At 38.0% G+C, this 27,570-nt stretch overlaps 1 protein-coding gene across 4 annotated transcripts; it reads right to left on the reverse strand.

Annotated features, from left to right (window-relative positions):
* Nucleotides 1-693: 693 nt before the first annotated feature.
* mitfa (melanocyte inducing transcription factor a) lies at nucleotides 694-27,322 on the reverse strand. Of its 4 annotated transcripts, XM_051414136.1 has the most exons (10): nucleotides 27,276-27,322; nucleotides 23,610-23,859; nucleotides 4,679-4,891; nucleotides 4,485-4,580; nucleotides 4,197-4,305; nucleotides 3,639-3,722; nucleotides 3,237-3,293; nucleotides 2,790-2,865; nucleotides 2,402-2,549; nucleotides 694-1,814 (listed from the first exon to the last, which is right to left on the reverse strand). In XM_051414136.1, the coding sequence occupies exons 1-10, from the start codon at nucleotides 27,287-27,289 to the stop codon at nucleotides 1,413-1,415; spliced, it is 1,449 nt and encodes a 482-aa protein (XP_051270096.1). In that variant the 5' UTR covers nucleotides 27,290-27,322; the 3' UTR covers nucleotides 694-1,412. The 4 variants fall into 4 exon arrangements, with proteins under 4 accessions (XP_051270096.1, XP_051270097.1, XP_051270098.1 ...); XM_051414137.1 differs by lacking the exon at nucleotides 3,639-3,722; XM_051414138.1 differs by lacking the exons at nucleotides 23,610-23,859; nucleotides 27,276-27,322 and adding an exon at nucleotides 5,907-6,340.
* Nucleotides 27,323-27,570: the final 248 nt, after the last annotated feature.

Genomic DNA, 27,570 nt, shown 5'->3' on the forward strand with positions numbered 1-27,570 from the left:
ATTCGTTTCATTTTTCCTTCACTGTCAGATTATGAAAATTGGAATTAACACTGAGCACATTATGCCTTGTCTTGAAAAAATGTGGGTGTAATATGTATATTTTGAGAATACATTTTAATATTATTTTACAGTGTTTAAAAGTGAAGTTTAATGATATGAACAAAAATGTCTCATATAGTTTTAGCCAGTTCTGTACAGACATAAAAAAGAAGACCCCCCTCAGTATACGTCTACTCAGCTCTGAGTTATGCAGGACAAAGATGAAATAATTGGTTGATCAGTGCCTACAAAGCAATTAATACATTTTGGGCAAAGGCTGCTGTAAGCCCTTGTTAGCATGTAAACCACTTTTGAGTTCATTTATTTATCTGTTTTATTTTTTTTACATTTATTATAAACAAAGTACTAAGATGTTTCATGTCAGGTATCAGGAATAATAGTCAGTCAATCAGTTTTTGGACCAGGTAAATGTATCAGGTGACTTTTGTCATCTGCAGACCCAAAACATGACCATATTTCCTTTCTTTCTTTCTTTTTTAGTAACCTAACCCACAGTTTAAACGTGTTATCTGTCTTTATGCATTAAAAATAATATATGAAGTACAAATTAAGTTAAGTTATGATGTCTGTGCTCTTAGTGGATAAAAAAATAAAATAAATAAATGATGCTAATAATAATAACAATAATAATACTTCTCATCTTGACAATGTTTGTTTTTTCCTCAGAATACAAGAGCTTGGGGTAATAATACATGTTAAATATGTCTAGAAACAATTACTAATATGCAATAATATGCACCTCTTGATCCTTTAATATTTAAATACCAATTTATATTTTGTGCATTTTCTTGCAATGTAACCTTCAGAAGTTAAACACTGTTAGATTGACTCTGAGTCAGCAGTCTAATATTCTGTCTACAAGAAGTGAATCTTTTTTTTCCTGGCAAGTTTGAACATTACAGTAAACTTTTGCACTTTACTAACATTTTAACCGACCAAAACATTTTCACATATCTCAGTACAGTTCAATACAGAGCATGGTATATTTGGGACACATATGAGAAACCCTAGTTTAAATAAAGACAAAAATAAACAGTCTAAAAATAGTAAAGTTATTAAGTTGACCAGGCTATAATAACAGCAGATTGTCATATTTGTCAGTCACCCTCTATAATGTCAAGTGATTCTGAACTGTCCTATACGGCATTACGATTAGAAGAATGTAAAAATGCTGTGTACAGTGGAGGGACTGAAATATCTCAGTTAAATTAACAAACAGTATTTGAACATTAGAGTTCAGCAATAAATTGGCAAAAAGTAAAAATAAAAATATGGAGTCACTTTAAGTTGAGGTGCCTCATTGGGATGCTACAGATACGAAGTGTCAGTATGGCTCATGGCATTGGACAATGCTAACAGCCTTGCTCCTTCTCCTCCATACTAGAGCAGGAACTGTGGTGGCTGCTAATGTTGTTGGAGCCATCTGGGGACATCGAGGACAGCAGAGGATCACTTGGGGAAATTGGCGACAGGGTGTTGTCCCTTACCAATTCCTTCATTTTACAGGTCCTGGAGTTTCCATAATGGCCAGGGTCCCCAGCGTCTGCAGGAATCTGGTCGAAGGTGATGGTGCCGTTGTTGAGGTCTAGTGTGGTCGGAGGGGACATGTCAGGAGTTGAGCTATGGTAGACATCTGAGGGGCAGTCGCCGAGGACAGGCTCCTGTTTAATGGCTCGCGCTATCAAATCTGATGTACAGACAGATGGGGATGACACCACTGTAATACCATGAGCGCGGGCCTGGATCTCCAACTCCTAGATGATTGGACAAATAACAGAAATGTGATGTAGACAACACATCTGTGATTGAATAAACTGAATGCCGTGAGTCCTCTGAGCTAATTCCAAAGTCAGCATGCTAACATGCTCACCTTGACAATGCTAACATGTTAATATTTAGCAGGTATAATATTTGTCCTGTTCACCATATTAGTGTTTTAGCATACTAACATTGCTAATTAGCACTAAACACAATGCTAAGCTGAGGCTGATGGGAGTCAGTGGTTCGTCAATGTTATTAAAATTCATCTTGTGGGGGACATGAAGTTCATGTCAATCTGTCCAATAGTTTTTGAGATTTTTAACTCAAAACCACAAATGTCAACCTCATGGTAGCGCTAGAAAAAAAGTCAGAGTTAGGAGTCAATTATTAGGATTCATTATCTGGGAACCATTCATGTTTGAAATGAAACTATATACAACTAACAAACACTGCAACTGCTACTGTTGGCCTCCAGTGGATGAACAGAGGAATAAAATACTGTATTTGGGAAGTACTGTCTTTCTGGGCTCAGTTTACTGTACTATTTGATGGTTTGTTCCACCAAAGACAAATGACCTACCTGTATACGAAGCATTAGATGGCGGTTTGCGTGCTCCAGCTTCCTCTGTCTGCACTCAAGCTCCTTGGCTCTCTGCTGCTCCCGCTGTAGCCTCCTGATATAGTCCACTGAGGCTTTCAGAATGGTGCCCTTATTCCAGCGCATGTCTCTGGGGTATACAAGAGACAAAGGTCTACAGTCAGAGTCAGCTGACCAGCTGACCAGAACACCAGACCAACCCCTCTGCGCAAATAAGCCATTACACTAAGGACACTTGGACGTGTGAATAGGAGACAAAGTTAATGAATAGACAGACAGACAGACAGACAGACAGACAGACCGACAGACGGAGACAGATAGAAATCTAGCACATGCATTCATGAGCATAAATGCACACAAAAACACTTACGGATCATTTGACTTTGGTATCAAGGTTCCCAGCTCCTTGATGCGATCATTGATGTTGAATCTCCGTCTTCGTTCAACTAAAATGTTTGTCAAATAAAATATATAATAAGTACTGCAGCCTAGTAAACCAGTGTTTGAAGGTTTAATAACAGGTCATATAATTAATGAACATAGATTCAGATTTGACAAACATATACATTTTTGCTTAACAAATTAAAAATAAAATCACAGTGTTCTTTTCCCTTTTTTGTTCAATTATTCTGAACAATATAAATACAACTGAAAAGAAATACCAAGCCAATAGAAAGAAAAGTCAAAAATGTAAAGTAAACAAATAAATACATTTTATATAACAATGTCAAATACATCTTAAACCTGTTAAGATGCCTGGTCTCTCAGACAGAACTACACTGAAAATGAAAAACTAAATCTATTTTGATAAACTCACTTAAGTTGTGGTTGTCTTTCTTCTGTCTCTCTTTAGCAAGAGCACGAACTTCAGCCTCTGTGGAGCAAAGAGAAACATGAGTGTCATTGAGAAAGTGACATAATTCAAAGAAATGGTTAATAAGGCATTGAGTCCATAAAATGAATAGAATTACACATTAGTATTGCACATACTGTACAGTAAATCAATAAAAATTACTTTGTCTGCTAGCACATTTGTGTATAAGAAATAATTTACATGTTTTGTGGACTACAGTATGAAATAAACCTATAATCACATCCATATTGTGTGCGATTTAGTCATACACAAAATGTTTTATATAAAGTTTCAGAAAATATGATTGAAAACAGCTTTTATAGTTTACAAAACATCATCTTTTTCACTTTATTTTGCTTTGCTTACCTACTGGAAAGCCCTCTGGCCTTTGATAGCTTTCATACTGGCCACAGGATCCCGGCTTGTCCAGTACTTGCTTCATGCCAGGAGCTAGAGTATTTATTTGGCAAATAATTGACTTAATAGTAACTTGTGCATTTCCAAATTGCACACAATATTAACATTTGACCTACAGTCATGCTCTCACCTCCTACATACTAAAGGAGGGGAGCTGATTTTCTCCTTGATTAGGATTAAGTCATAATAAACAAGAGTTTGCAGTATAATTGCACAAATACTATATCAGATATTAGGCAAACAGAACTTACAACATTTTCTCAGTGTGTATTTTAACCAGATTTGACTACAAGATGAAGTAAAGTTCATTTTGCCAAGACAACTTGCTAAGAGTCATTAGTCACAGAAAAGTGTACTAAATCGACTGTCAAATGATTTCCAAGTTTGAATTTACAGCACTCACGTTGCCATTCAATCCATACCTAAGTACAGTGAATGAACAGTAAAAAGAATAAACACTGATAATCTGGGATATTTATGAAAAAGATGTTTTAATGTGTATTTTACCTGTGTATTCCCTCTTAATGTTGGGTGAACAGGAGTTGCTGATGCCAAGGCCAGGGAGTGGAAGTCCTGGGTTGTGGTACACATCGAGGAGGTTACCAGACACAGGGAGCTACAGAGTATTAAAGAAATGTCATTCAAATGCACACAACTGTCTTTCATATAAATTTAATTCAAAGACACAGGTATCAAGAGTAATAATTCTTTATAAACATATAGTGAGTGCAAATGCATCCTTTTACAGTCATATATGCAATATGTAGTATATCCTTTTAAAGAAGGGGGTATTACCTGGTTGTTAATTTGAAGTCCTGGGTCCATAAGTCCAAGAACATCTTCATTGTAACTTGACTCCAAGCTAATAATATCATCAATGACATCATCCATCTGCATGACATGAAACCACATTTGATTAAATAATTACAGTTTATCAGGGTATCAAAATGTGATGAGATTAAAAGTTGTTTGGTAATGAGCATGTGTACCTCTTTCTCACAGTTGGAGCTGAGGGTGAGCAGGGCCATGGGACTGTTGGGGGCACTGCTGCCGGGTCCGGGTGGCATGCCGTGCTCGGGGGGCTGGCTGGGGCACTGGCTGCCGGCTTTACCACCCAGGGTAGTGGACAGATACTGCCTCACCTGCTGCCTCTGAGCCTGCTGGATGTGGTACTTGGTGGGATTCTCCAGGTGGGATTGCACCTGCATGAGCAAGACGTAAAAACATTAGAACCTGGGACTGTGGATTCATCTTTTACCAAGTCTAGTATATTTCAATATATATAAGCTTTTTGTATTGTAGATTAGAGAACAAGGATTACAGGTCACAAACAATGGCTAGTTCATAAAAAAGGGCCAAAAACAGTGATTTTAGAAGTAGGCCAAGCCATGATATTGTAAGGAAACTTAGACTAGCAGTTTGTATTGTGATTGTAAACGCTGTCTGAATGTGATGAATCTGAATCCGATGCTTTATTCATCCCCAGGAGGAAATTTGCTATGGCAGTGTAATTCTAATAAGTAAAACCTTTAAGTTTAGTGTTTGATCCTTCTATTTTAAGTGCAAATCATGATCTTTGTTTACAAGGTAACCAAAGGGAATCAAATTGTACTGCTGTGTTGGAGTTAAATTACTAATCTCAATTGGATTATGCCAATAAATGGACCTGAAAACACTTTTCTAGGCTGATTGCAGGTTTGCTTTGGATTACTTATTTTGTTTATGCTAAGTTGCAGAAATGTGTTTAAACACAACTCTTTCTCCTTACATTACAACTGAAATATTGAAATTACACAGGAAATGAAGGACCCATGTCAAATATGCAGTGCAGATTATTTTGAGCATCAGTCACCCTGCCACTGACCCATTTTATTTACTCGAGAAAACTCTCTACAGGAGGAATCAAGCGGAGCAGTGCCCTTGAGTCACATGAATGATGAAAGTTAAAAGTTCATGCAGCACCTCAAAAACTCATGCAGCAACCTAAAAACTAGTTTACATTCATTAGCTTTTGTAAATTTGTGCTTAGTTCCTGTAGCATTAATGGTTAGAACAGTCTAGGTTTGATAATGACACAGTGCATCCTGTCAACATAAATACTATTTTGACCTCAAGAAAGAAATCTAAAATGAGGTTCATCCTCAGATTATTTCAGTACCTCTATTTTGTTCTTTTGGAACAATGATGAAGACAAAAAAACAGAAGAACCCCTCTCACCTGATAGTGGCTGTATTCAAGCATCTCCAACATGTTATTTGAGCGGTAATTGATCAAAATAATCTACAAACAGTATATAATCCCTTTATCTTGTTAGCCTACACTGTGAACAGCAAGCTAGCATGTGCAAATCTGAGAGCAGTCACCAGTCCCTGCTTAATTTATCCAGGGCTTAAGGCTCATTAGTTATGCAAGTTAAGAAATGGAGGAGGACACAGAGACTCATCCTCCTACTGCTGTGTTGTTCCAGCTAAACTATGAATTTATGTCTTTATAGAGCCCATTTGACGTCACCACCTCCAGCTCACAAAGGAGTCTTTTAACTGGTTGGCCAGTAGTCTGCGAACTGAAGAATGCTTAAGGCCAACTAACGTTTAATCTTTAGTTCTGCTCATCTAGTATAAAACATTATTTGTTCTGAGCACCAGGAAAACAATTGACACCACTGTTTTACTAAAAACTAGCCATATGAAAACCCAAATGTATGGTGTGTTTACCAACCCCACCCATTTTTCAGGATTTTTAGAGGTTAATTATATTCAACTGTCAATTGTTATGCAGTCACGTTTGCAGGCGAAAGAAGGTGAACAGCTTGAGTTAGGGGAAATGTTTTTTCAGGCTGAAGGGTTCCAATAAACCTATTAAATTTGACTATCCAGCTATGTCTAGCCTTGGTCAGCTCTTTTTGAATTAGAAAGCATTTAATATAAACCCTGATATTAATAGAGATGGGTAGAAAGGGAGTTAGTCTCTTCCCAGGCCCCCAAAAAAGCCTATGAAAAGCTTTTATAGGCTTTATTTTAGTGAATCAGTTGATCATGGCACCATGTAGTCAATGGACTGCAAGGGGCCCAGAGGCTGTGGTGATTGACTTTTAAAAAATGTTATGGCCAGAAGTGCAATGGTGGAAACATGGTGGGATGATGATCCACCAAATTATATGGTTTCCTTCAAAAGCAGTGTAACACAATGAAGGGCAAAGATTTGTCCTGAGTAAATCACAGCAAACTTTATTCCCAAAAAGAACTTTGGTTGGCCAACTTTCTAGAAGCTAATACACAATATGATACCTTCAATTAAGTAACCTTGGAAGAATATAATGAGCTGAATGGCCAAATGCAAAGAGGTTCACTGGCGTTAGGCAAAGAGAACAGAACATAAGAGAACTGCGTGGAACAACACCTACTAATATTCAGATATAATAATGCATGTAGTAGTAGATGGTTCTACGTTGCCAATAATTACACAAGCTTCTAGCTCCATGTGTCTGAACATGGCAAAGAGCAAGGGGCAAAAGATAAAAAAGGCCCCATCATCCAAAGTTTTTATTGAGTTTCTTTATTAAAAGCTTAAGAAGCAAAGGAGAATTAGCTAGGAAATCAATTTTCTGTTGCCAGGATTTATCCAGACAGATGAAGTGTTTTTTGGTACACTTAGATCACGCACCTTCTTAAAATGCACTGTAACACTATATTCATTGTATCATTATATGTGTGGCTTTACTGAATATGCTTGCCATTTGTTAAGTACAAGTAAATGTTTACATTTCTTAGGGGGAAAAAAATCCCACATGAGCATTGAATTCTTTTTTTTCTGTTTGTACCTTATACTGTACGATTGCTTCTACTGTACAATCCTTTAACTTGGAACAGGTCCTTGAGAAATTGTAAAAGTCAGTGGGTTTATTAAGTCAAATTAAAATATCTAATCACATTTCGGAGTAAAAAGGGTTAAACCAAGCATAAACTAAACCAATCATTTAATGTTTGGACATTTAGTTTCAGTCCTCATGGTTCAATGTATTTGTCAAATGTTTTAAATGTATTTATTGAAATTACATGTATAGTAAAAAATAATATATATGGTAATTTATATACATGCAAAATATTTTTGCTGTGCATTTCTTTAATTTGCGTCTGGGGGAATTGAAACAGCAGAAACAAGACAGTGATGATATTATGGTTGCATTTTCCCATTAAAAGAAATAGTGTCCATCCACTTTGACTGCGTTCGAGCACCAGGCATCCTCGATGTAAACACAGCCTCTTGTCCGGCGCTCTGCGGGTTTAGAACACCCGATCAGTGCTTGATCTGGGATGTTGACGGAGCATGTCTCTGTAAAGATGTGGGCACAACTGTCTCTTTCCTCCTTGTTTGGCCAACCTGGATCTCTTTTCATATAGAACAGATATTAGCCAGCCTTAAAAGTGTTCCAGAAATGGAATATCATTTTCATAGCTATGTTTTCATCAGTGTGTAATTGCCTAAATATTGGAATGAGCCATTTTAAGCTACAGATTGCTTCCATGGAGTTCATCATGTTTCAGTAGCCCAGAATGGACAAACCAAAGAGTGTAGTAGCAGTAGATAGGGCGTTTTTTTGTGAGTTTTGCAGAGACCGTTGTTTCTCCTACACACTTCAGAGATGGTACAACCATGTTGTCAAATAGACACACTGGTCCTCCAAGTGTGAGATGGACCAGTATGGCTCCTATCTCTTCCTCTCCTCCTGAGGTCGACTATAGCACCTACCGTGGAGGGCTGGTCTGGTTGATCTCTTTAAGGTGGATCTTCTCAAAGTCCATCATTCTTTCTTCTAAAGTGTATGCTTCCTTTTCTGATGACTTCAGGCTATTTTCTTTCATAGATAATACTTGTTTCAGCAAAAAAGCCTAAAACAGATTAAAATAAAAACAGAGATGTTTGAAGGGGCTAGGGAAGTCTACTGATCCAGTTGTTTTTGAAAGTTTTGGCTTAACGCTTAAAAATTAAATCAGATCAATGTTTTCAGCAAAAAATCAGGAAAAAAGTCTGATGAAAACAAAAATGTATTGTTTTTTTTCTCCATACAGAAATACAGTCAGTCCAGTGGATTTGGGAAAAAAGATTATGTTTACTCCAAACAATATTCAAAGCTTCACAAATGTTTAATGTTACAGAAAAATGTAAAAGCTAATTTTGTCTGTGACTGTGTTGCCTTTCAGGATAATGGAAACTATGTCTGTTTCCAAACCACCACATATCATTTGTGTTCATTTGAAATGTTTATTTTGGTCATAATGACATATTTGTTGCAAGTCTCACAACATCATTGGATAAGTTGTGTGTATTCTTTGCTGCCACCATCACAATAATTGCAGCTGTTTAGGCTGTAATTAATACTCATAAAATCATTTTGGGCTGTTGAATATATTGCCACAGTGCTGCCAATTATTAACTGACAGTACATAATAATCAATGCTTCAGCTCTTCTTGGAGCAAAACATTTAAACACTACTTCAACTTACATTTTGTCACTGTTGATGATGATGTGAATCTGATATTACAAGCAAAGCACACAGAGTAGGGAAGGTTAATGCACTGAACTGAAGGCTGATTTTATGCTTCTTTAATCATAATGTTGAATAGTAAACTATCGCCAGAACATTTATCAAAGGAATTAGGCTGCTTATCAGGGCCCTCACGTGTGAAGAAGCACTATCAGTCGTGCAGCTAATTAATTCAAACGTCTGCTGCTGCATCTCGTGTAATGCTGCTGGAACACAGAGCATCACGTCTTTGTCTGGATTATTGGAAACTCACTAGAAGCTGGAGAGGTGAACACAAACACAGGGGATGAGCCCCCTGGCTGCACGGAGCCTTATACGATAAAACAGAGAAAGCATTGTTTGTAAACTCATAGTAGAGCGTTTCTTTGTGGCCTTTTCCTTCAGCCAAACCTTTGAGACGGAACTATTAACAAGGGATGTATTTAATTTATCCCTACAGCAAGCTGAGCTCTCACTTTATTTATAGTCTCTTTGTGAGACAGAGGTTTATTACCTTCTCAAGGAGAGCACATGGGTCCATGTTTTAGACTTATGCCTTGAGGACCAGTAACATTTTCACAGAAAGTCGTCACTCCTTGACCCCTGAAAAGAAACAGATCCATTCATATCTTGCAACCAGCTCCGCTCTGTTTCTTACTTCCTTGGCAACCAGCCACACTTGGGGGCATTTTGTCAAAGGAGGATGCTAAACATTTACTGTGTGCTAAAATTTAAGGAGATGGTTACAGTAGAGCTACTGACTACTGAGATCTTTCATATCACATCATAAGCAAAACGGTCAATAACACAAGTGCACAGTGGAGTGATAGAGAAATAATATATGAAACAATATGCAACAAATAACCAGACCATATAAACCAGGCCTCTAGTGAGAGATTCATACAGAGACACAGTGCAGTGTGTCACACCACGCCCACCAGAGGGGAAAACAGTTGACGTCACAGTATCCAACCAAGGGCAGAAACGCTAACAGAATGCCTGCAGCTAGCTAAATACATTAGCTTTCAGCAATTCAGAGGGTTATTTTAGCACCCGATTTGTCTACTAGACAGAAAAAGGCATATTCACAAATTCCTTGCTGTCAGTTTATCTCAGTGTCCCTTCTCATTTCTTTGCTTTTCCTGGAAAAATTTAACCAAATAATGTTTTGTGCTTGATAATTGACTTAATTGTTCTTTAAACGTTCTTTAGTTGGTTAATCTACAAATCGTTCAACCCTTTAATTTTAATCTGGATGTTATTTAATACTTTTACTACAATTATACCAGAGTATTATGTTGTATTGTTATTGCTTTCATACAAGACACTGTGATCTTAGAACTGAAAGAAGTATCCCCTAGTTGGGGGAAATGACAAATTAAATGACTATTAACGAGGACAGTTGTACTACAATTCAAACTTTTTTGTGTAAGTGCAAAATGGCTTGTGTGCACACAATGATAGACGTTTTGTCATTCATCTTTATCCGCTCCGGGGTCGGGTCGCGGGGGTAGCAAATTCAGCAGAGGACCCCAAACTTCCCATTCCCTGGCCACATCGGCCAACTCTGACTGGGGGATCCTGAGGCGTTCCCAGGCCAGTATTGTCTCTCCACCTGGTCCTCGGTCTGCCCCGTGGCTTCCTCCCAGCTGGACATGCCAGGAACACCTTCCTCGGGAGGTGCCCTGGAGGCATCCTCATCAGCTGCCCGAACCATCTAAGCTGGCTCCTTTGGACGCAAGGGAGAAGCGGCTCTACTCTGAGTCCCTCGCGGATGTCCGAGCTTCTCACCCTATCCCTAAGGGAGACGCCGGCCACCCTCCTGAGGAAACCCATTTTGGTCGCTTGTACCTGGGATCTTGTTCTTTCGGTCACAACCCATCTCTCATAACCATATGTGAGGGTAGGAACAAAGATCGGCCTTTCGGCTCAACTCTCTTTTCGTGACAACAGTGCGATACAGGGACAGCAATAACAATGATAGACGTCCCACACAATTTCAGTTTTCATGAAAGACAGACAATGATTAACAGGCAGACCGGTTCAGATTAGGTTCTTTTTAGTTGGCAGGAACTTGTTGCCAACAAGATCCCCTGGTTGTTTTCAGTTGATCTGAACTGCTTGATATCCAGCAACCGATGGTGGTGAATCTAACCACCTGGAGGAAGACAAATTAACAAATAAACAATGAAATAAATAACTATAACATACGAGCAATACACATTCATTTCAAAGTTGTGTTGTGTGAAATGGCAATTACTGTATGTGAGACCTGTATCCTTGATGCAGAGAGAGACTTCAGACTTGATTTGGACTCGTGCTCAAAAGACTTCAGACTCGACTCGGACTCGTGTTTTGGGACTCGTGAACAATCATTATGTTTTCTTTTTTTGTCGTATTAATATTAAGGAAACTCTGAAACATCTGACGAGCATAATGTGATTCCTTCCTTTTTTCATGGTAACCATTGTAACCATGGAAACCATATTACGCATTGGGTGCGCGCCTCGCGGCCTCATGCACTAGTGCCTCGGATGACGCCTATGGCGACCGGCGGCACACCTGCAGCTGCTGCTGTACCATTTGTGATTACATTTGGTTATCAAACTTCAAACAGGACGGCACCAACAAAAGGAGCGCTGGCTGCAAAGTCTGCAGTACCCGAATCAAGGATGCTGGATCCACCACATCAAATTTTATCAGGCACCTGAAAACTCACCCGGATAGGTCAGTCACATTAGCGCATATGGACGGTTAGCTCAGCATCATAAATAACACAGAAGTAACATATACAAGTGTTTAAAGTACTTTTAAGTGTTTTTCTTACAAGTTGTTTGCATTTAGCTAAAGTGTGATGTTTTGCACTAATTGGAATGATGTTAATTACAATGTCTTTGACTGGGTAAGGTGTAACATTTTCTATATTTGTTCTTATTATGGTTCCACTGAGCCTGCACAATAGGGGGCAAGATATACTGTAACTGTATGTTCATGTTGGAAGAATACAGTTTCCTTTAAAGGAAAGCATTCATTGTGTGTTTTCTTCATATTGCATTGCAATAGTCTGTTTAAAGTGATCATATAACAAACAACTTATCAGTACTGTTACTGTAAGCTAATAGATAAAGGAGTGATAATAATACAGTAAATGCTTTGAATTTTTTAAATAAAAGTGTGCAATTTTTTTTAAAAAAAGGAAAAAAAAAAAAAAAAAAAAAATTAAAAAAAAAAAAAAAAAAAAAAAAAAAATATTTTTTAAAAAAAAAAAAAATAAAATAAAAAAAAAAAAAAAAAAAAAAAAAAAAAAAATAAAAAAAAAAAAAAAAAAAAAAAAAAAAAAAAAAAAAAAAAAAAAAAAAAAAAAAAAAAAAAAAAAATTTTAAAAAAAAAAAAAAAAAAAGGGCCAAAAAAAAAAAAAAAAAAAAAAAAAAAAAAAAAAAAAAAAAAAAAAAAAAAAAAAAAAAGAGATAAATAATAAATTTATTAGCTACATTTTTTCACTCCATTGTTATTACTATACACACACCCACTTGTTGGGGAGAGAGTGATAGGGCTGCTACAAAATCAGGTGCCCCGAGCAGTTCGGGGTTTAGTGTCTTGCTCAAGGGCACCCTGGCAGTTCCCAGGATTTGAACTTGCACTTTTCCAACTAGCAGTCCATGCACCATACTGTGGTCCGTGCTGTACCTGAACCGGCTACCCTCCAGTTCAAGTCCCCACGAAGCTACCCAAAAACTGATAATATTAATTTTGGCTAATATCAAGTTTTTATTTAAGATCCGCTAATGTGAGTGGAGGTCACATGAGCCTGGCAATAAAGCAACCCCGTACGTTTCATCTGCATCCAATTCGTGTGGAATTAATTATTTGCATTGAATACTAGAAACAAGAATACTTAAAAGTAGTTTAATTGTAGAAATAGGGCTTGTTATAAAAATGTTAATCCTGGAGCTATTTTTGCTTGAGTGAGTTGACCACAAAAGTGATATAATGATGGACTAAGTCTCCTTTTGTACACAGACGAAACCTTGCCCTCTATGCCAGCTTAGCCTAGTTTACTTTTTATTTTGATTCAACTCAACTTCATCCTGCAGGTGAGTTATGCTGAATCACATACAAGCTGCAGGAATCAAAGATGTGTGTGCATTTTCAGACTAATGCACATTTAACTACAGAATGGAAAGACACAGTTAAGTTCACAACTGTTTTAATGACACTGTTAAATTAAACATAAAAATACAGCTTTTTTTACAGTCCATTACAGCTGAGGCTGGGGATGTAGTTGGTGCAATGAAACATACTAGCACAGCAGAAGATTGGTTATTGTCTGTATAGTTAATCTTAATGCCTGCCAATGGGTCAGATTCAGACAGATTCTCCTTGAAATCAGTGAAATTAGGCGATAGAAACACTACTGCTTTTGTCCACAGGGACCAGAAACAACACAAAATTAATGTTCCAAACTTTGGAACTACCAGAAGGCATATTTCTGCCGTGCACCTGCACTAAGATTACACTTCCTGAACTGACACTGCACTTCTTCTTTTTTTTTAAACAGTGGTAAACAGAAACTAAAACTTCTGCGAACATGTATCTGCTGAGCAAAAGAGGCCCAAAAATGCAGCCTTGGGGGATTCAGCATGTCATTTTGGTATGCTCAAATATTCAATCACCGATCGACACAAAGTAGTCTCTGTCCTTCAAATAGGATTCAAACCAGTTTAGAACTGTGCCAGTTTTCCAGTGATGTGGCCAAAATCTTGACTATAAAACATCAAAACAATTGTTTAGGGCAAAGAGGGTGCTAAGCGGTTGAAAAACAGACATCCTTTTCTGTGATTTTACTTAAAAATGGGAAGTATTATACAGGCCTGTAACTGTTCATTTTTCAAATTGTGTTTTTCAGTTTTAAGAGGGGCTTGATGAAGGCAGTTGTATGGGCCTGAGGGAAAAAGCCTGAGAGTGGAAAAGTGTTGACTATTTGCAGAAGATCTGATTGCACACAAAACACAATAAGCCCGCAGGGAGAGTATCAAGGCAACCAGTACTGACAGAGTCTAGTAGTCTGAATTTTTGGGAAAGGTAAATTCATCGCATGATTTTGTAGATATAGGTTCAGGGGCTAGTGACACGGAAGGGTTTGTCAGCCTGTAAACACTAGTTAATAAGACAATGCACATTTTTATTGTTTTTGGCAGAGAAGGAAGACTTGCATTTCTCAGTTCTAAATTAAAAATACAAAGTCTTTATAGTATAATGGACCTGAGATTTGTTTTTCCCCACCTGCATCCAGTATTTCAAAATTTCTCTTCTATTCATTTCTATAAATGTGGCATTTTTCTATGGTGTTTTTCAGTTGTTTTATTTCTTTTTTTTTTTTTTTTTTACCAGAGACTATTTTTTACCTTAATACAATGGCCACGTCATTGTAACATTTGTAATTTCAGAACTGACTGTCTTTATGAGGCCTGTAGTAGACATCTGCTTGCACTGGAAATAATTAGTAAACAAAATAGCAACTGCATGTCCTTTTATGCAGTGTGGCTTCACTCATAAAACTGAAGTTGGGAGGGGTTGACTCATTGAGAACTGCCACACTGCTATCATTGTCAAGCCAACCTTCAAGTAAAAACATAAAATCAACCTTGTGTTTAATTATAAATAATTTATTAAAAATGAGCTGCCTGCCAAATACCTAATGTTTAGTAAAGCTACACTGAGTGTGTTAAAAGTGTTCTTTGCCAGTTTAAAGATTGTTGTGAAGACAGATACAGTTTGATAAATCTGCAGATTTAGTTCAGTACATTTTGTCCTATCTACTACTTTTCAAAACAGAAATGGCAACATGAAATCCAGAAGAAGTCATAAAAGGAAGTAGGTCCAAGCCCAATAGGAGAAAGAAGAGGTGGCAGAAGTGGGTCAGGGACCCTGTCTATCCTTGCATCTCCTCTCTTGCCTGCAGATACCAGGCAGATTTCCTTGGTGTGATTTAAATGATTCAACATGCAGTGCAGCTTAGTGGCATCCATTAACGTCACATAGGGTTCCTTAATCTCTGATCTTAGTTGTTATAGATATATGGAAGTATATTGATGACAAAAGACTTGAGAGAGCACAAAACAAATCTGGTTTCTCAATCTGCAAATCAACATTTGAGATCACCTATAGGCACAGATTTGTAAGAGCAGAATCATTTGAGCGCGCAATCCTGATCATGCACACGCTCATTTCAGTCTACACTCACAGTTTTCTCCTGCTGTTTTGGCTTCTGAGCACTGCCTCATTTATTCATACGGTTTGTCGGATTTGTGCCTTAAAAATTCAGAAAATCCTATCATTCTCAATGGCGCCACAGCCAAAAATCCTACATGGAGTCCGATCAGATCACAGTTGAACCAACCACCCCATATCAGGGTGGTAGGATTTCTGTGGGCATTATAAATGTTTTTTTATATAATGGTTCCAATAATTTTCACTTAAAATTATTAATACAATAGAAAAAGAAGAAATAAGAAAACTCAAGTTACAACCAGCGACCCGTGTCTGGTGGGTAAAAACATGCCACTGTCCCAGCTTTTATTTTGTAGAAAGTAGAAGGAAGGGTCTAAAGAGATTACCCTTCACTTCCTGGTCACATTGAACACTCTGCTCTCAGTTTGACTTTGTGCTCAGGGGATTCAGACTTCCAAAAGTGAACAAAAGCAACTATGATCATTAGGAGTGAGAATCCCTATTGTTGGCCCACAATTCCTCTTGCATGTTCAAAACATCTGTCACGCTCACCATACTGTCCTGCATCATCTAATTCTGCTAGTACAAATCCGTGCCTGTGCACTCTCAAAGGTTGACTTGCAGACTGAGTAGTGCTCAAATAATTTTGTCGTCAGTATACTTCCATATAGATATCCCTAAGATGGGAGGCGGGGTTCAGGGGGGGGGGACTTTCGTTGACCTTGCTGGCCTTATCAGTCTCACCAGCCCAAGCAGAGAGATCTATCCTCTTTTTTTTGTGTCGTCTCCGTTATCAACAATGTTGATGTTACAGAATGTGTTGGGATGGAGGCAAACAATGTAGCAGTGAACTGGGGGTGAATTTGATTCCAGCATTAACCGGCGCTTCCATTTGATCAGGGGATAGGGCAGAGTGAAGAGAGGAGGAATTAGGAGGCTGATCCATGAGCTGTTGTCAACACGTGACATTGAGGCTGTGATAATAAGAGGGACTTTGAGTTGAACGACTACTTGAGTTCTGCCATCGCCTCGAGGAAGTAGATTTTGCTCTCTTGCCTAATGCCTTTAGTAGCAATTCTCTATAGCAAATGTCAGCTACAGCAGAGACAAGCAACTTCATCAAGAGGAGGAGCTTGGGACAAAGAAATGTCTTTTCTGCTCCTTACCCTGTGGCTACAGGGTAACATTAGCAAGAATGTAACATCCTCTTCCAAGAATGAGATACATTGTCCAGCCTGTGTGGGATTAGGAACATGCACTTGCTTAAGTGACCAACAATGGAGCTTAATTTAGCAGCTACATAAACACACAGAGCCTCATTATCATGCCAGGCGAGGGCTACACATCAGTTAAGCTTGCTACATCAGAGTGCAACAGTTTAACCAAGATAATGTTCCCAACGAGCAGCAAAGGTCACACAGTCCAGCACTATTGTATTTTACAGATGAAGTGCAGTATCAACAATTAAATTACATGCATTTTAGATCAAGAAAACTAACAAACAAACTTCTTGTGGTGGATTTTGAAACTTGTGCAGACATGTCCTACTTTTTGAAAACCTTATCTTAAAGAATCTATTGGCTACTAGAAATTGAGAACAGAGGACTAGGTATACTCTGATGAGTTTAATAAACAAAAGGCTCTCTTAGCTCAGCTTCAGCTAAGTTTGAGACCTCAGAATCCGCACAAAGATGTAGCATTATTCAGCTCAATGTGCCTGGAGTTTGAGGAAAAGGTCAGTGTAAACCACGGAGGTCTGCACGTGGAGTTGAATCTGATGATTTTTAAAAGTCAGGACTCTTCTGGGCCATCAAATAATACTGACTGTCTTTGATCACAGTTTTGAGAGTCAGAAGACTTGCCTCTTAATTTTTCTCTAATCTTTCTCTAATAAATACTGTATGCACATAATAAGAAACACAAATAATACAGAAAGACACTAGCTCCCTCATTCCCACAGGATGTTACATATGCAGCTACGCATTCATTATCTGTCATCTGTTGTATAGCTGTGATAGTCAAAGGTGTCTGTCAGCTTTACTTAACTACTGTACATGTGCTGTGTTACAAAGGTGCCGATAAAAACAGTAAAGAATGTCACTGAAATCAGTTCATCACTGTGCCTCCCGTCTTCTTTCTATGCAACCCTTCCCTCCCCACTAACCAGCCATGGGATCCCAAAATCAGAAATCCTTCATATCCAACTTATATGAGCAACTCATGTCTTTTGATGGTCATTCTGTTGCCAAAACTAGAGTTGCTTGGGAGAAGGAGCTGGGGGTAGATTTTACAGATCAGTGGATGTATAATAAATATATTTATATATATATATATATATAATTTTTTACACAGACATTATTAATATTAGATCTATACGGTATATTCATAACCCTGTGTCTATAGCCTATATTTCCACTAGTCTATACTACTGTTTATTATTTATTTTTACACCATGCTACTACCTCCTATGAACCATATCAATCACATCTGTATATAAAACAGCTGTATATAATATACATATAACTATTTTTTCTAATTTTATTATATGTTGTATTTTTCTATTTTATTTTATTTTTATTTAATGTGTATTTCTTATCTGTTGTGCTGTAGCTGTAGCTGCTGTAGAGATCTATCTATCTATCTATCTTATCTGAAATGTGCCCCTCTATAGTGATATTTGTGGTCTCTGTTCAGACATATAAGCCTTTACCTCTCTTTAGGCAAGCCGCCATATTTTACGTGTATGGAAATCTCCTGAGGCTCTATCTTTTTCTCTGTGGCTTAGGGATGTAATGTCCCTTCTTAAGTTAGACAAGATAAGATTCTCAGTGAAAGGCAGCTGTCAATTTCTTCATAAATGGAATTCTTTCATAGATTACTTTAACTACTTAAAAACTTTGCCCCCTGACTAATCCCCTCTTCCCATTTGCGCCCTTTATTTTTTATTGTATCTTTTTTCTTTTAAATATTCTTAATTTTAAATGTTTATATATTCAAAATAGTCATACACACTACAATTACCAGTAGTATTGTTATTTTATATATGGAGACAATGTTTTGTTGTTCTTGTTGTTTATGCTTGCTGAAAAAGCAGGTTTGGCTCTACAGTCCACTTTAGACGATGTGTGTCACTGTGATTGGCTTACAGTCAAATACGTTTGTACATTTGGGTGGAGTCAGATGACAGTAATCATAGATCTAGACATCCTAGAAAAGTTATGTCCATCAGAATGTATGGAGGATGAGAACGGGCAGCATCACAATAAGCTGTAAACAATGAATAAATTTCATAATATTTCAAGTCAAATATCTGGCTCTATGGATGCTAAATGTTCAAGTTAGTTCTAAGTTCACCAGCTAGTCACTAAAGCCTGAAGTCGAAGACATAGAGATGTTTGTGAAAAGGTTACAAAACATTTTTTGTGGCTTAAAAAGTCCCCTAAAAAGTAAGGAAAAGGATGTGCTATTGTTTACATTTTTTTTTGTGTTTTTTTCAAAGAAGGGGATATCATGATAATGAGATTACTCGGCCAGATGCACCATGTTGACAGTGATTGGTTGGTGGTCAGTTCTTCAGTAAAGTTTAGCTAACATTCATCCCACATCTCTGGTGTCTTGGTTATAGTTAGAACATAAGACCCAGTTCACACTGCCTGCGTCTGCAGCGTGTGTGCGTAGCAGAATGTCTTGTTCTTTATTTCAGCGGCCATGTTAACAATTCAGAGCAGCCACACTGCCTGCGTGAGTCATGCAACTCAACTGAGGCTGCAGCGACACTTCACTACAGAGTCAAGGTCTTGCCTATTTTTTCCCTGAGCCATGTTTATGTGGACAGAATCCATTCCTATGTTAACAAGGACTTTATTATACTGTATTTATCAAAGGCAAACTCAGTATAGAAAGAAAGTCAGCAGCAGAAACTCTCTCAGAGAGGTTACCTCAGGCGTGCAGGCCTCAGCAGTTCAGTGAGGCAGCCGCCACGCACTTCCTAGGTAGGCAGTGTGAACAGGGTGTAACTGTGTCTTTCGGCATTGTTTATAGTGGTTAGAGTGAACCAGTACAGTAAAGTTGTTGAGGGGGACTGCAGTCAGATGATCACTGAAAGTGACCCTTTTCAAATTTCAATCATTTTCACCATTGTTAAAGGCACACTATGCAAGATTTTTACCTTAATATAACAGCTTCTAAGTTATTTCGATGGTAAACAAACTCATAGTATAGCGAATCATCCCGATAGCAAAGCAGGAGAGGGACGCCGCTGGCAGAACCGGCAATGCAAGTCTGAAAGGTGGCGTCCCGCCAAATCTCGCAAGACTCACAAATTGCTTTACAGCACGACGTCACATACATCAGCGACATAAGAAGTTGCCTCAATGGAAGACACTAGCAGGCATTCACTTAGACGTTACCTGGTCAGTAGACATCTTTTGGAGTCTAAACCGGAAAACTGCATAGTATGCCTTTAATATGAAAATACTGATGACTAATAGTAGGGATGTCCGATAATATCGGCCGGTATTCACTTAAAAATGTAATGTTGAGAATTATCGGTATCGGGTTTTTAGAACGGATGTTTGTTCTGTAGGCTTCAGCATTTCCGAGCCTGCATGAACGCAGCATGGGACGTTTACCGGCGCGCGCTAGATGACGTATAACAACAACAACAACTACTAGACTGGTTGGTTGCTAACCGTGGCTAACAAGCAAACAATTTAAAGCTGAATGATTTTAATATTAACACAAAATAAGTGCAATGCACCTTAAATATTTGACCCTGCTATGAGCTGTTCCTTAACCAAACTAACAATTGGCTTAGAATTTACATTAAGGCATAATACAATTAAACACATTAACCAAAGCTAACGCTTAGCTTGCGATTAGACGCTCTTTCCAGTATTAATACAATGAAAGTTGAAGTCGTTCTCTTATTTTGCACAGTGTTTACATTTGGAAAGCCATGTTGCATTTATGTATGCATCCAGTGGGGCATCACAATAAAATCAGGCATAATGTTTTAATTCCACAATAGGAGATATGTTATGTTGTTACCTAACAGTTTTGGTGTAAAAGGCCTGCATATATCGGTATCAGGTGATATTGGTATTGGAAATTGAGAGTTGGACAATATCGGAATATCGGATATCAGCAGAAAAGCCAATATCAAGCATCCCTAGCAAATAGTGCAGCTTGTAGTGTTTGGGAAGAGCAACATTTATATTGAAATATCTGAATCTGAGCAGATTTTAAGATGTGATCCAAGGTAACAGCACAAGAGAACACAGGATAGCGCCTGGAAATTAGAACGTGGGTCGGGAAGCAACATTTAATTCCAATAAATATTAATATTTAAATATAGGCTACGCAATCATGTAAAAGCACAACATTTTTACTGATATCAAATTTATGTTTATAACATTTTCTAATGTTAAATCAATATTTTTATTACACAGATTTTGCCTGTTTATGTGTGATTGAGGTTTTGTTTTTCAAGCAAAAAATTTATTTTCCGAATAAATATTAGTATTTAAAGTATAGGCTACCTAACCTGATTGTGACAGCTCATCAGCATGTAGAAAGCCCACTTTGTTTTATTACATTTGTGAAATACACTGTATCTTTATATTTGAGTGATTTTAACAACAAGACCGTTTCTCTATTTAACTATTTAAATAGAATTAAGAAAAGGTGTAAAGGATGTGTTTAAGTTTTATTTTAAAAAAAAAAAAAAAAATTTTTTAAAAATTTTTTTTTTTTTTTAAAAAATATATAAAAAAAAAATTTTAATACAACAAAAAAAAAAAAATGGTCCCCCCTTTAAAAAAAAAAAAAAAAATAATTAATAATTATTTTTATTATTTAATATTATTAATAAAAAAAAAAAACCCCCCCCCTTGCACATAACTAAATCCAACATTTTCTCTCAGCTGTATTTTTGGTCCCTACACTCAGTAAACTCTAGTGCTTTGGTTTGAACAGTAGTTTGAACAAGTTGCAAGTCAGACAGCTAAACAATGAGATGAAACACACTATAAAGCTCTATATAGCCAAGCGGAGCTGCAAATTCAGGTGTTAATTGTCTGTAGGTTTGTCACTATGAGACCCCCTTTCACATTTTCAATTTGTTAAAAAGATATCTACAGCTATTTTAAAATATACAGAAATACATTATTCTGTTGTGTAAAAGAATTGTCAAAGTTTTCACCACAGTTAAGGCCTTCACACTTTTTTTTGGGAGAGGGGGGTGTTTAATGTGACATATAACTGATATACATTTTTTCTGTAACTGTTATCATTAGTACTTTCACACAGAATGTGGATATGATGTAGCGAGAAAGCATCTGCACATGAATCAATGTGTCGTTGTCAAGGTTGTTGCTATTCTATGAGTCATAGGCAAGCGTCATAGGCTAAAACTTGTCAGTATGCTAACTGTTAGCTGTCATGCTGAAGAGAATGTCTGTCTTTTCTTAAGAGCTCCAGAAAGCTCACCGCTTAGTAAAGTACCCAGCAACAATGCTGCGTTCATGGCATCCATGGCTCAGTAGGCGTGCTAGGCGCTGAAATAATTGTCCGCCATTCTGATGAAAATGCCTGCATGGTCCATGGGCATGCATAAACACATACATTTGTGTATGCACAAATGAGTGGTACACCCAAGGGTCCTGGTTAAGGTTTTTGAAAATACAGTCATTGTTAAGTATGTTACAGTAGTTTGTCTTAAGTGAGCTCAAGATTCAACCTTATGAACATTTGCTGCTGACTTAAGAGTTGAGTATGTGATAAAACTCTGCCTGCCTTTGTCTTGATCCCTGAACTGGTTTTTCACTTCATTCTCACAGGGGTCAGAGGTAACCTGGCTAATTAAGGGTTCCCCTCCCCTTTTGGGCAACCTCATCTGAGCTTTATGTTTTCACTTTCATGGTCCAGCAGCTCTGCCTGGTACTTCTAAGCTAATTTTGCCTTGTCTGCACAGCTTTGTGGGGGTCTTTGATAATCCACAGACAGGTTAGGTTCAATCTGTCAAAGAGTGTTTGCCCAGGAAACTCAGATAGTTGTCTGGACTATGAAAATGATACAGTATGAGAAAAAATTAATCTAAATTGTTTCCGTAATTGTTTTCCTGCTTTATTATCTTTGAGAACAACTTGCAGGAGAGAGAACATATTTCTATTCCCATCAAAACGTCAGCGAAATTATCTCACAGCACTGCAAGTATTACGAGCAAGAAAAAAGCACAACAATAAAGTAATTTTCTGTTTTGCGCATAGACACAAAACCATGTGAAAATAGCAACACATGCTAAGTAACTCTGTGGCAGGATTTGATTTTCATGCTGAGACGACTTGAAGTGGTATAGTGCTAAAGGATTATGTTTTTCTGCTATCAATAAACACACTCGTACGTCAAACCCACTTTGCACAAGTTGATCACTGACATCATTCATGACCTTAAAATAATGTCTCTATCATCCAGTGACAGAAACGTCAAACTTATAATGCAGAACATATTGGACTTTATGATATCACATGCATAGAAAATCAATAAACCCAACACAGACAATTATGTATCAAGAGTCTGACAGTTGGGAATTTCCTCACTACACTTGACAAATACTTTGAAATTCCTGAGGGGGTGAAAACTGATACCTGGTTCTCATCTTACTGTAAACACCCTCAAACCGCAATGATTCAATGGGGTCAAAACACATCGATGTTAATTATGTAAAATTGATATGTGAGAATTTTTAAACCCAGTTATTTCCAGGATATGTTAAGTGTTCTTTCTATCCCATCTTTATATTCTCACATTTGTCATACCAGGAATGAAATGAATGAAAACATGTCAGTGTAGTGGAGCAAATAGGATTAAATGTGTTGAATGCCAAATGTCTGGAAACAGGAATTCTGTCCAGAGATAATCCCCCCTTCGGACTTAACACAGTGTCTCAGGAGCTGACACAGACATAAGAATTTCTGATGCCAGAGCCCATAATCATGTTGAATTTGTGATTTAAAGAAATGGAAAAACATATAATCCAGTTTGGAATAGATGGAATTAAGGATCTGGAAGCAAGTATCCACCACCACTTCGCCTACAAAACATTGTCACCCTTCACATGCCGGCTGCCGCTCATACAGGTAGACCAGTGGGTTGATGGGCTTACCTTGAGAACTTCCATGGGCGGGTGGCTCACAGTAGGCCCACCACGGGGAGGCGTGACATGGACAATAGAGGTGTGTTGAGTACCGTGGCGCAGAAGGTCCCTGGTCCTCCTCTCTTGGTCCTCCCTGCGTTCTTGACCCTGGCGATGGGCAGAGATCGGCTGCTCTCGGAGCCGGACCTGTGACGTCACGGCCGGTAGAGGGTGGGAACTTTGGAGGCGCTTGTAGAGGCCAGGCAGATCCGGGGGAGCACTGAGGACCCCAGCCCACCCAAGGGCAAAGAGAGGAGGGAGTACTTAAGCGGACCAGGCTAAATAACATGCTGGTGTGTATACGCATGGCCAGTGGTATTTTTCTGAGCCATCCTGAGTGAGTGAGCAATATGAGGTATTGTAGTGGAGTACAATATGATGATTGAGTGAGTGGGAAGCCAGAGATTCTTTTACTGAGAATATGTTATTGTTCTTTGAATGAAGGTGAAATATGCATTTATGTTTCAGGGAGGTTATGCAATATGAAAGAGGGGTTCTGCTGTCTATTATATGTTAGTGATTTTAACTGCTCTGATTGAATATGTTAATAATATTAAAAAGTATTGCTGTGGAAAATGTGTCTTTGTTCTAAGATCCACTGTGTTTGCTAGCTCCTGCTCAGTCGGTATTGTACAGTTGCACACGGTTTTTGCACTTTTTCCACTGAAAACGCCTCCTGCGTCTGAAAGCGATTGGTGAGACTGAACCAAAACATTAAAGCAGTGGAGCAATGAGATGAAACTCTCCATTGCGTTGAGGGGAATTGTAAAGTCGGGTGATAATTCTTTGTGGATTTATCACTACGTGCGACCCCTTTCACACATAGTCATGTGATCCATTGTTGCATACAGAGATATTGACCAGAGACTCTTCAAGTCACAATATGGTTTTCTTAAATCCATATTACCCCTATTTTATTAGGAAGAAAAGGCAAATCCCTAGCTGAACTAAGGGAATTTCATCAATCGTTAATTCTGTTAATTGGCCCCTCATCGGTGGCCAAACCTGTTTGGTAAGATTATTAGGCCTAAATTTGGTTTATCCTCCATTCTCTGCCAGCTAAGAGTATGAATTGGGGACAAGCTGGTGTGATTATGTGCCACCAGACTTCCAATAACTGGTCCGTTGTGAGGTCAGAGACAATGCATCTAATCACTTCACAGCTTTACTCATGTGCAATAATACACTGAGCAAGGACTCAGTGCTGTGCTTCCACTACGCTCCTCCTGTCCACTCTGAGTTCACCCTTTCAAATCTGCAGCCTATCTGAGCGGACAGCGCATGCACATCCCAAACCGAAATGCATCTGGCAGTGCACATGCTGTCAGGATGAGGCATTCCCCGGGAAAATGATCCTTTTGATAAAACCACTTCAAATCCTTTCAGCCTGTGCAGCTGTGTGATAATCGCACTAATTAGGCTGGCATGTCTGCAGCTATCGCTTTAACATCACCAATGGCAGTACTTTAGGACTAATGATCTTTTTTTATGTACCCAAGAATAATTTAACTATTCACAGGAATATTTTGAAGATTTTTTCAGGTATTGTTCATAACTAGTGCCACCAAATGGTTACTATTACTGTTGCGTCATTTTGCGTTAACATCTAGTTGCTGCCATCTTGTGGTCTAGTCGTAGATTGCAACTCCCTCGCTTCACCTTCCCCTTCCAAGCGCAAAGCAGAATCTATGGTGGCCATGAAACGCACGAAAATCATGAACGGCCCTATCTATCTTTTGGTTTATCCGTTATGGGCTACTGTAAAAACATGTCGGTTCAATATGGCAGACTGATGTAATGATATAATGATTTTTTTTACATAAATGGCTCATTCTAAGGAAACAATAACACAACAATTTTTACTTTCAGGTGCTCGTATACTAATGAAAAGATACCTATACATATTTTATTGCATTTCTGCTAATAGATCCCCGTAATTGTTACATATTGGACCTTTAAGTAAAGTACTTATTTTAACCCAAACATGAGGACAAGCGGTTTGTTGCCTAAACCTAACCAAACTGCAACCCCGTCACATCATCACCTGACTATTGTTACCATGTCTACGAAGATCACCTCACAAAGGCCACCTGACTTCATTCTTTCCAAAACTAAAATGCATGTTAAATGGCATGTGAAAAGTTTAAAATGCTTGGATATATCCGTGAAATGTCCTTAAAAGGTTTCTGCTATTTGTACACCATCCCATGATATCACGTTGTTGACCAACCATGTGCATTTTCATTGTATACAGATGTTAACACATTTGTGTAATGCATTGTGTGTAACATTTGTCATAATCTCTGTACTCTGTAATCTCTGTAACATTTAATAGAAAATATCTTTTGGCACAAAATAGATAAAAATGTGAGAGTTTATTGGGCTCCAGCTTTCCATCAGGTGTCACAGTTCATTGTAATTTTAACAATTCATTTACAGTATTTAAAAAATGTTAAACCTTATTTTTAAGAAAACCTTGATTTTAAAGAGAACATTAAATGTTATATAGCGTGTCCAGCTGACCTCGCAGCATTGGTCATGGCCATGATCCATGACGAGGCAAAGTCAAATTTGAAACCTCAAATTTCAGATACATCCCTTTTGGTACCATTTAGTGTGTGTTTTTCTAAGTGCTGTTAAGGGATTGTGAAAAATTCAAAGTCATTTGTAGTCATTTGTGAGCTACTCCAAACAGTGTTTTAGTGTTTAGTGAATACTTCTAATATTCCTGACACGCACACTAAACTTGTTGGAGTTTTTAATTTTATATTCATAAGCACTGTTCCCACACAATGCAGTGCACAACTGAAACGAAAGAGGTTCTAAAATCTTGAGAAAAGTGACAGAAACACAGACACACACACACACACACACACACACACACACACACACACACACACACGTATATATTTTCAACTTTGGGAGAGGGCAATGGCAACTGTTAGGGCTGCACACTTTTAGTGATCTCACAAAATATGCAAACCCGTCTTGAACCTTAAATCAGCCGAAATAAGTGAGAATACACATATTTATTGCTAGGACATTGACCTAACGTTCAATAGATGAATGTCATTTATCTCTGGAAGCCTAGAGATGTCAGACATTTTCAAAACTATCTGAGGTAAGAAATTAGGGTATAACCAGTTAGCAGACTCATAGCTGCACTTACACATGACTCAGCAGACTATACTGTTGACTGTTTCCTGCTCATGCTTCCCCTAAACAGGCAGAACACTGATTTGTTACATCCATAGAAGTTTCTCTGACCAAACAACAACGCCTATGTCAATAATACACTGTGCAAGAATGAGTAAATACATCATTTAAATACATAAACGTGGCTACAGCAAAATCAGTCTCACTGACTTCTGTTCTGTAAAATGAAATGACCCTGATCTGTGAAAGTCACAGCAAGCCAGTTCTCTACAAATTATTAGCATGCATGTGTTGCTCAGACACACAGCTGATGTGTTGGCAGTTGTTTGGATGTGGAAGCATAACACACTTATCCAGTTGCTAATAAACAGCAGTTGAACATGGGAAAAGGCATATGAGAATACAGGAAACATCTGTGACCTTTATATTTAACTGAAGAGGCATGAATGCTCAAAGCAAAAGATAAAGGAGGTTTCTTACCTTTTTATTTTCATGTTAGTCAGTGAATCAAGGGTCCCCACTTCCCTACTGCTACAGTTTGAGGAATTAGGTCCTTTTAAAATGCTTTTGGATGTCAGGACTTCCTGGTGTGACACAATAATGTCTCACTTGTAAGTTGACACAATGACAAGTCCCAGATGTCTTGACTTTTGTGGTTAATACGACATTTAGGTTTAGGGAAGGAAGATGAGCAGTTCTGTAGTTTTGCAGCAGGATCAGTTGTCTCGCATGCTGTCTCTATTCACTTCTTATGGCGAATAGGCAAGCGGTGGAT

This window comes from Dicentrarchus labrax, unplaced genomic scaffold, assembly GCF_905237075.1.
Source record: "Dicentrarchus labrax unplaced genomic scaffold, dlabrax2021, whole genome shotgun sequence".
Taxonomy (NCBI): domain Eukaryota; kingdom Metazoa; phylum Chordata; class Actinopteri; family Moronidae; genus Dicentrarchus; species Dicentrarchus labrax.

What these genes read in the sequence shown, in the direction of transcription:
- mitfa (XM_051414136.1), bottom strand. An exon ending in CATTAAGAGGGAATACACAG is followed by an intron (nt 3,723 to 4,196) that starts GTAAAATACACA and finishes TAAATACTCTAG; the next exon opens with CTCCTGGCATGAAGCAAGTA. An exon ending in GCCAGAGGGCTTTCCAGTAG is followed by an intron (nt 3,294 to 3,638) that starts GTAAGCAAAGCA and finishes TTTGCTCCACAG; the next exon opens with AGGCTGAAGTTCGTGCTCTT.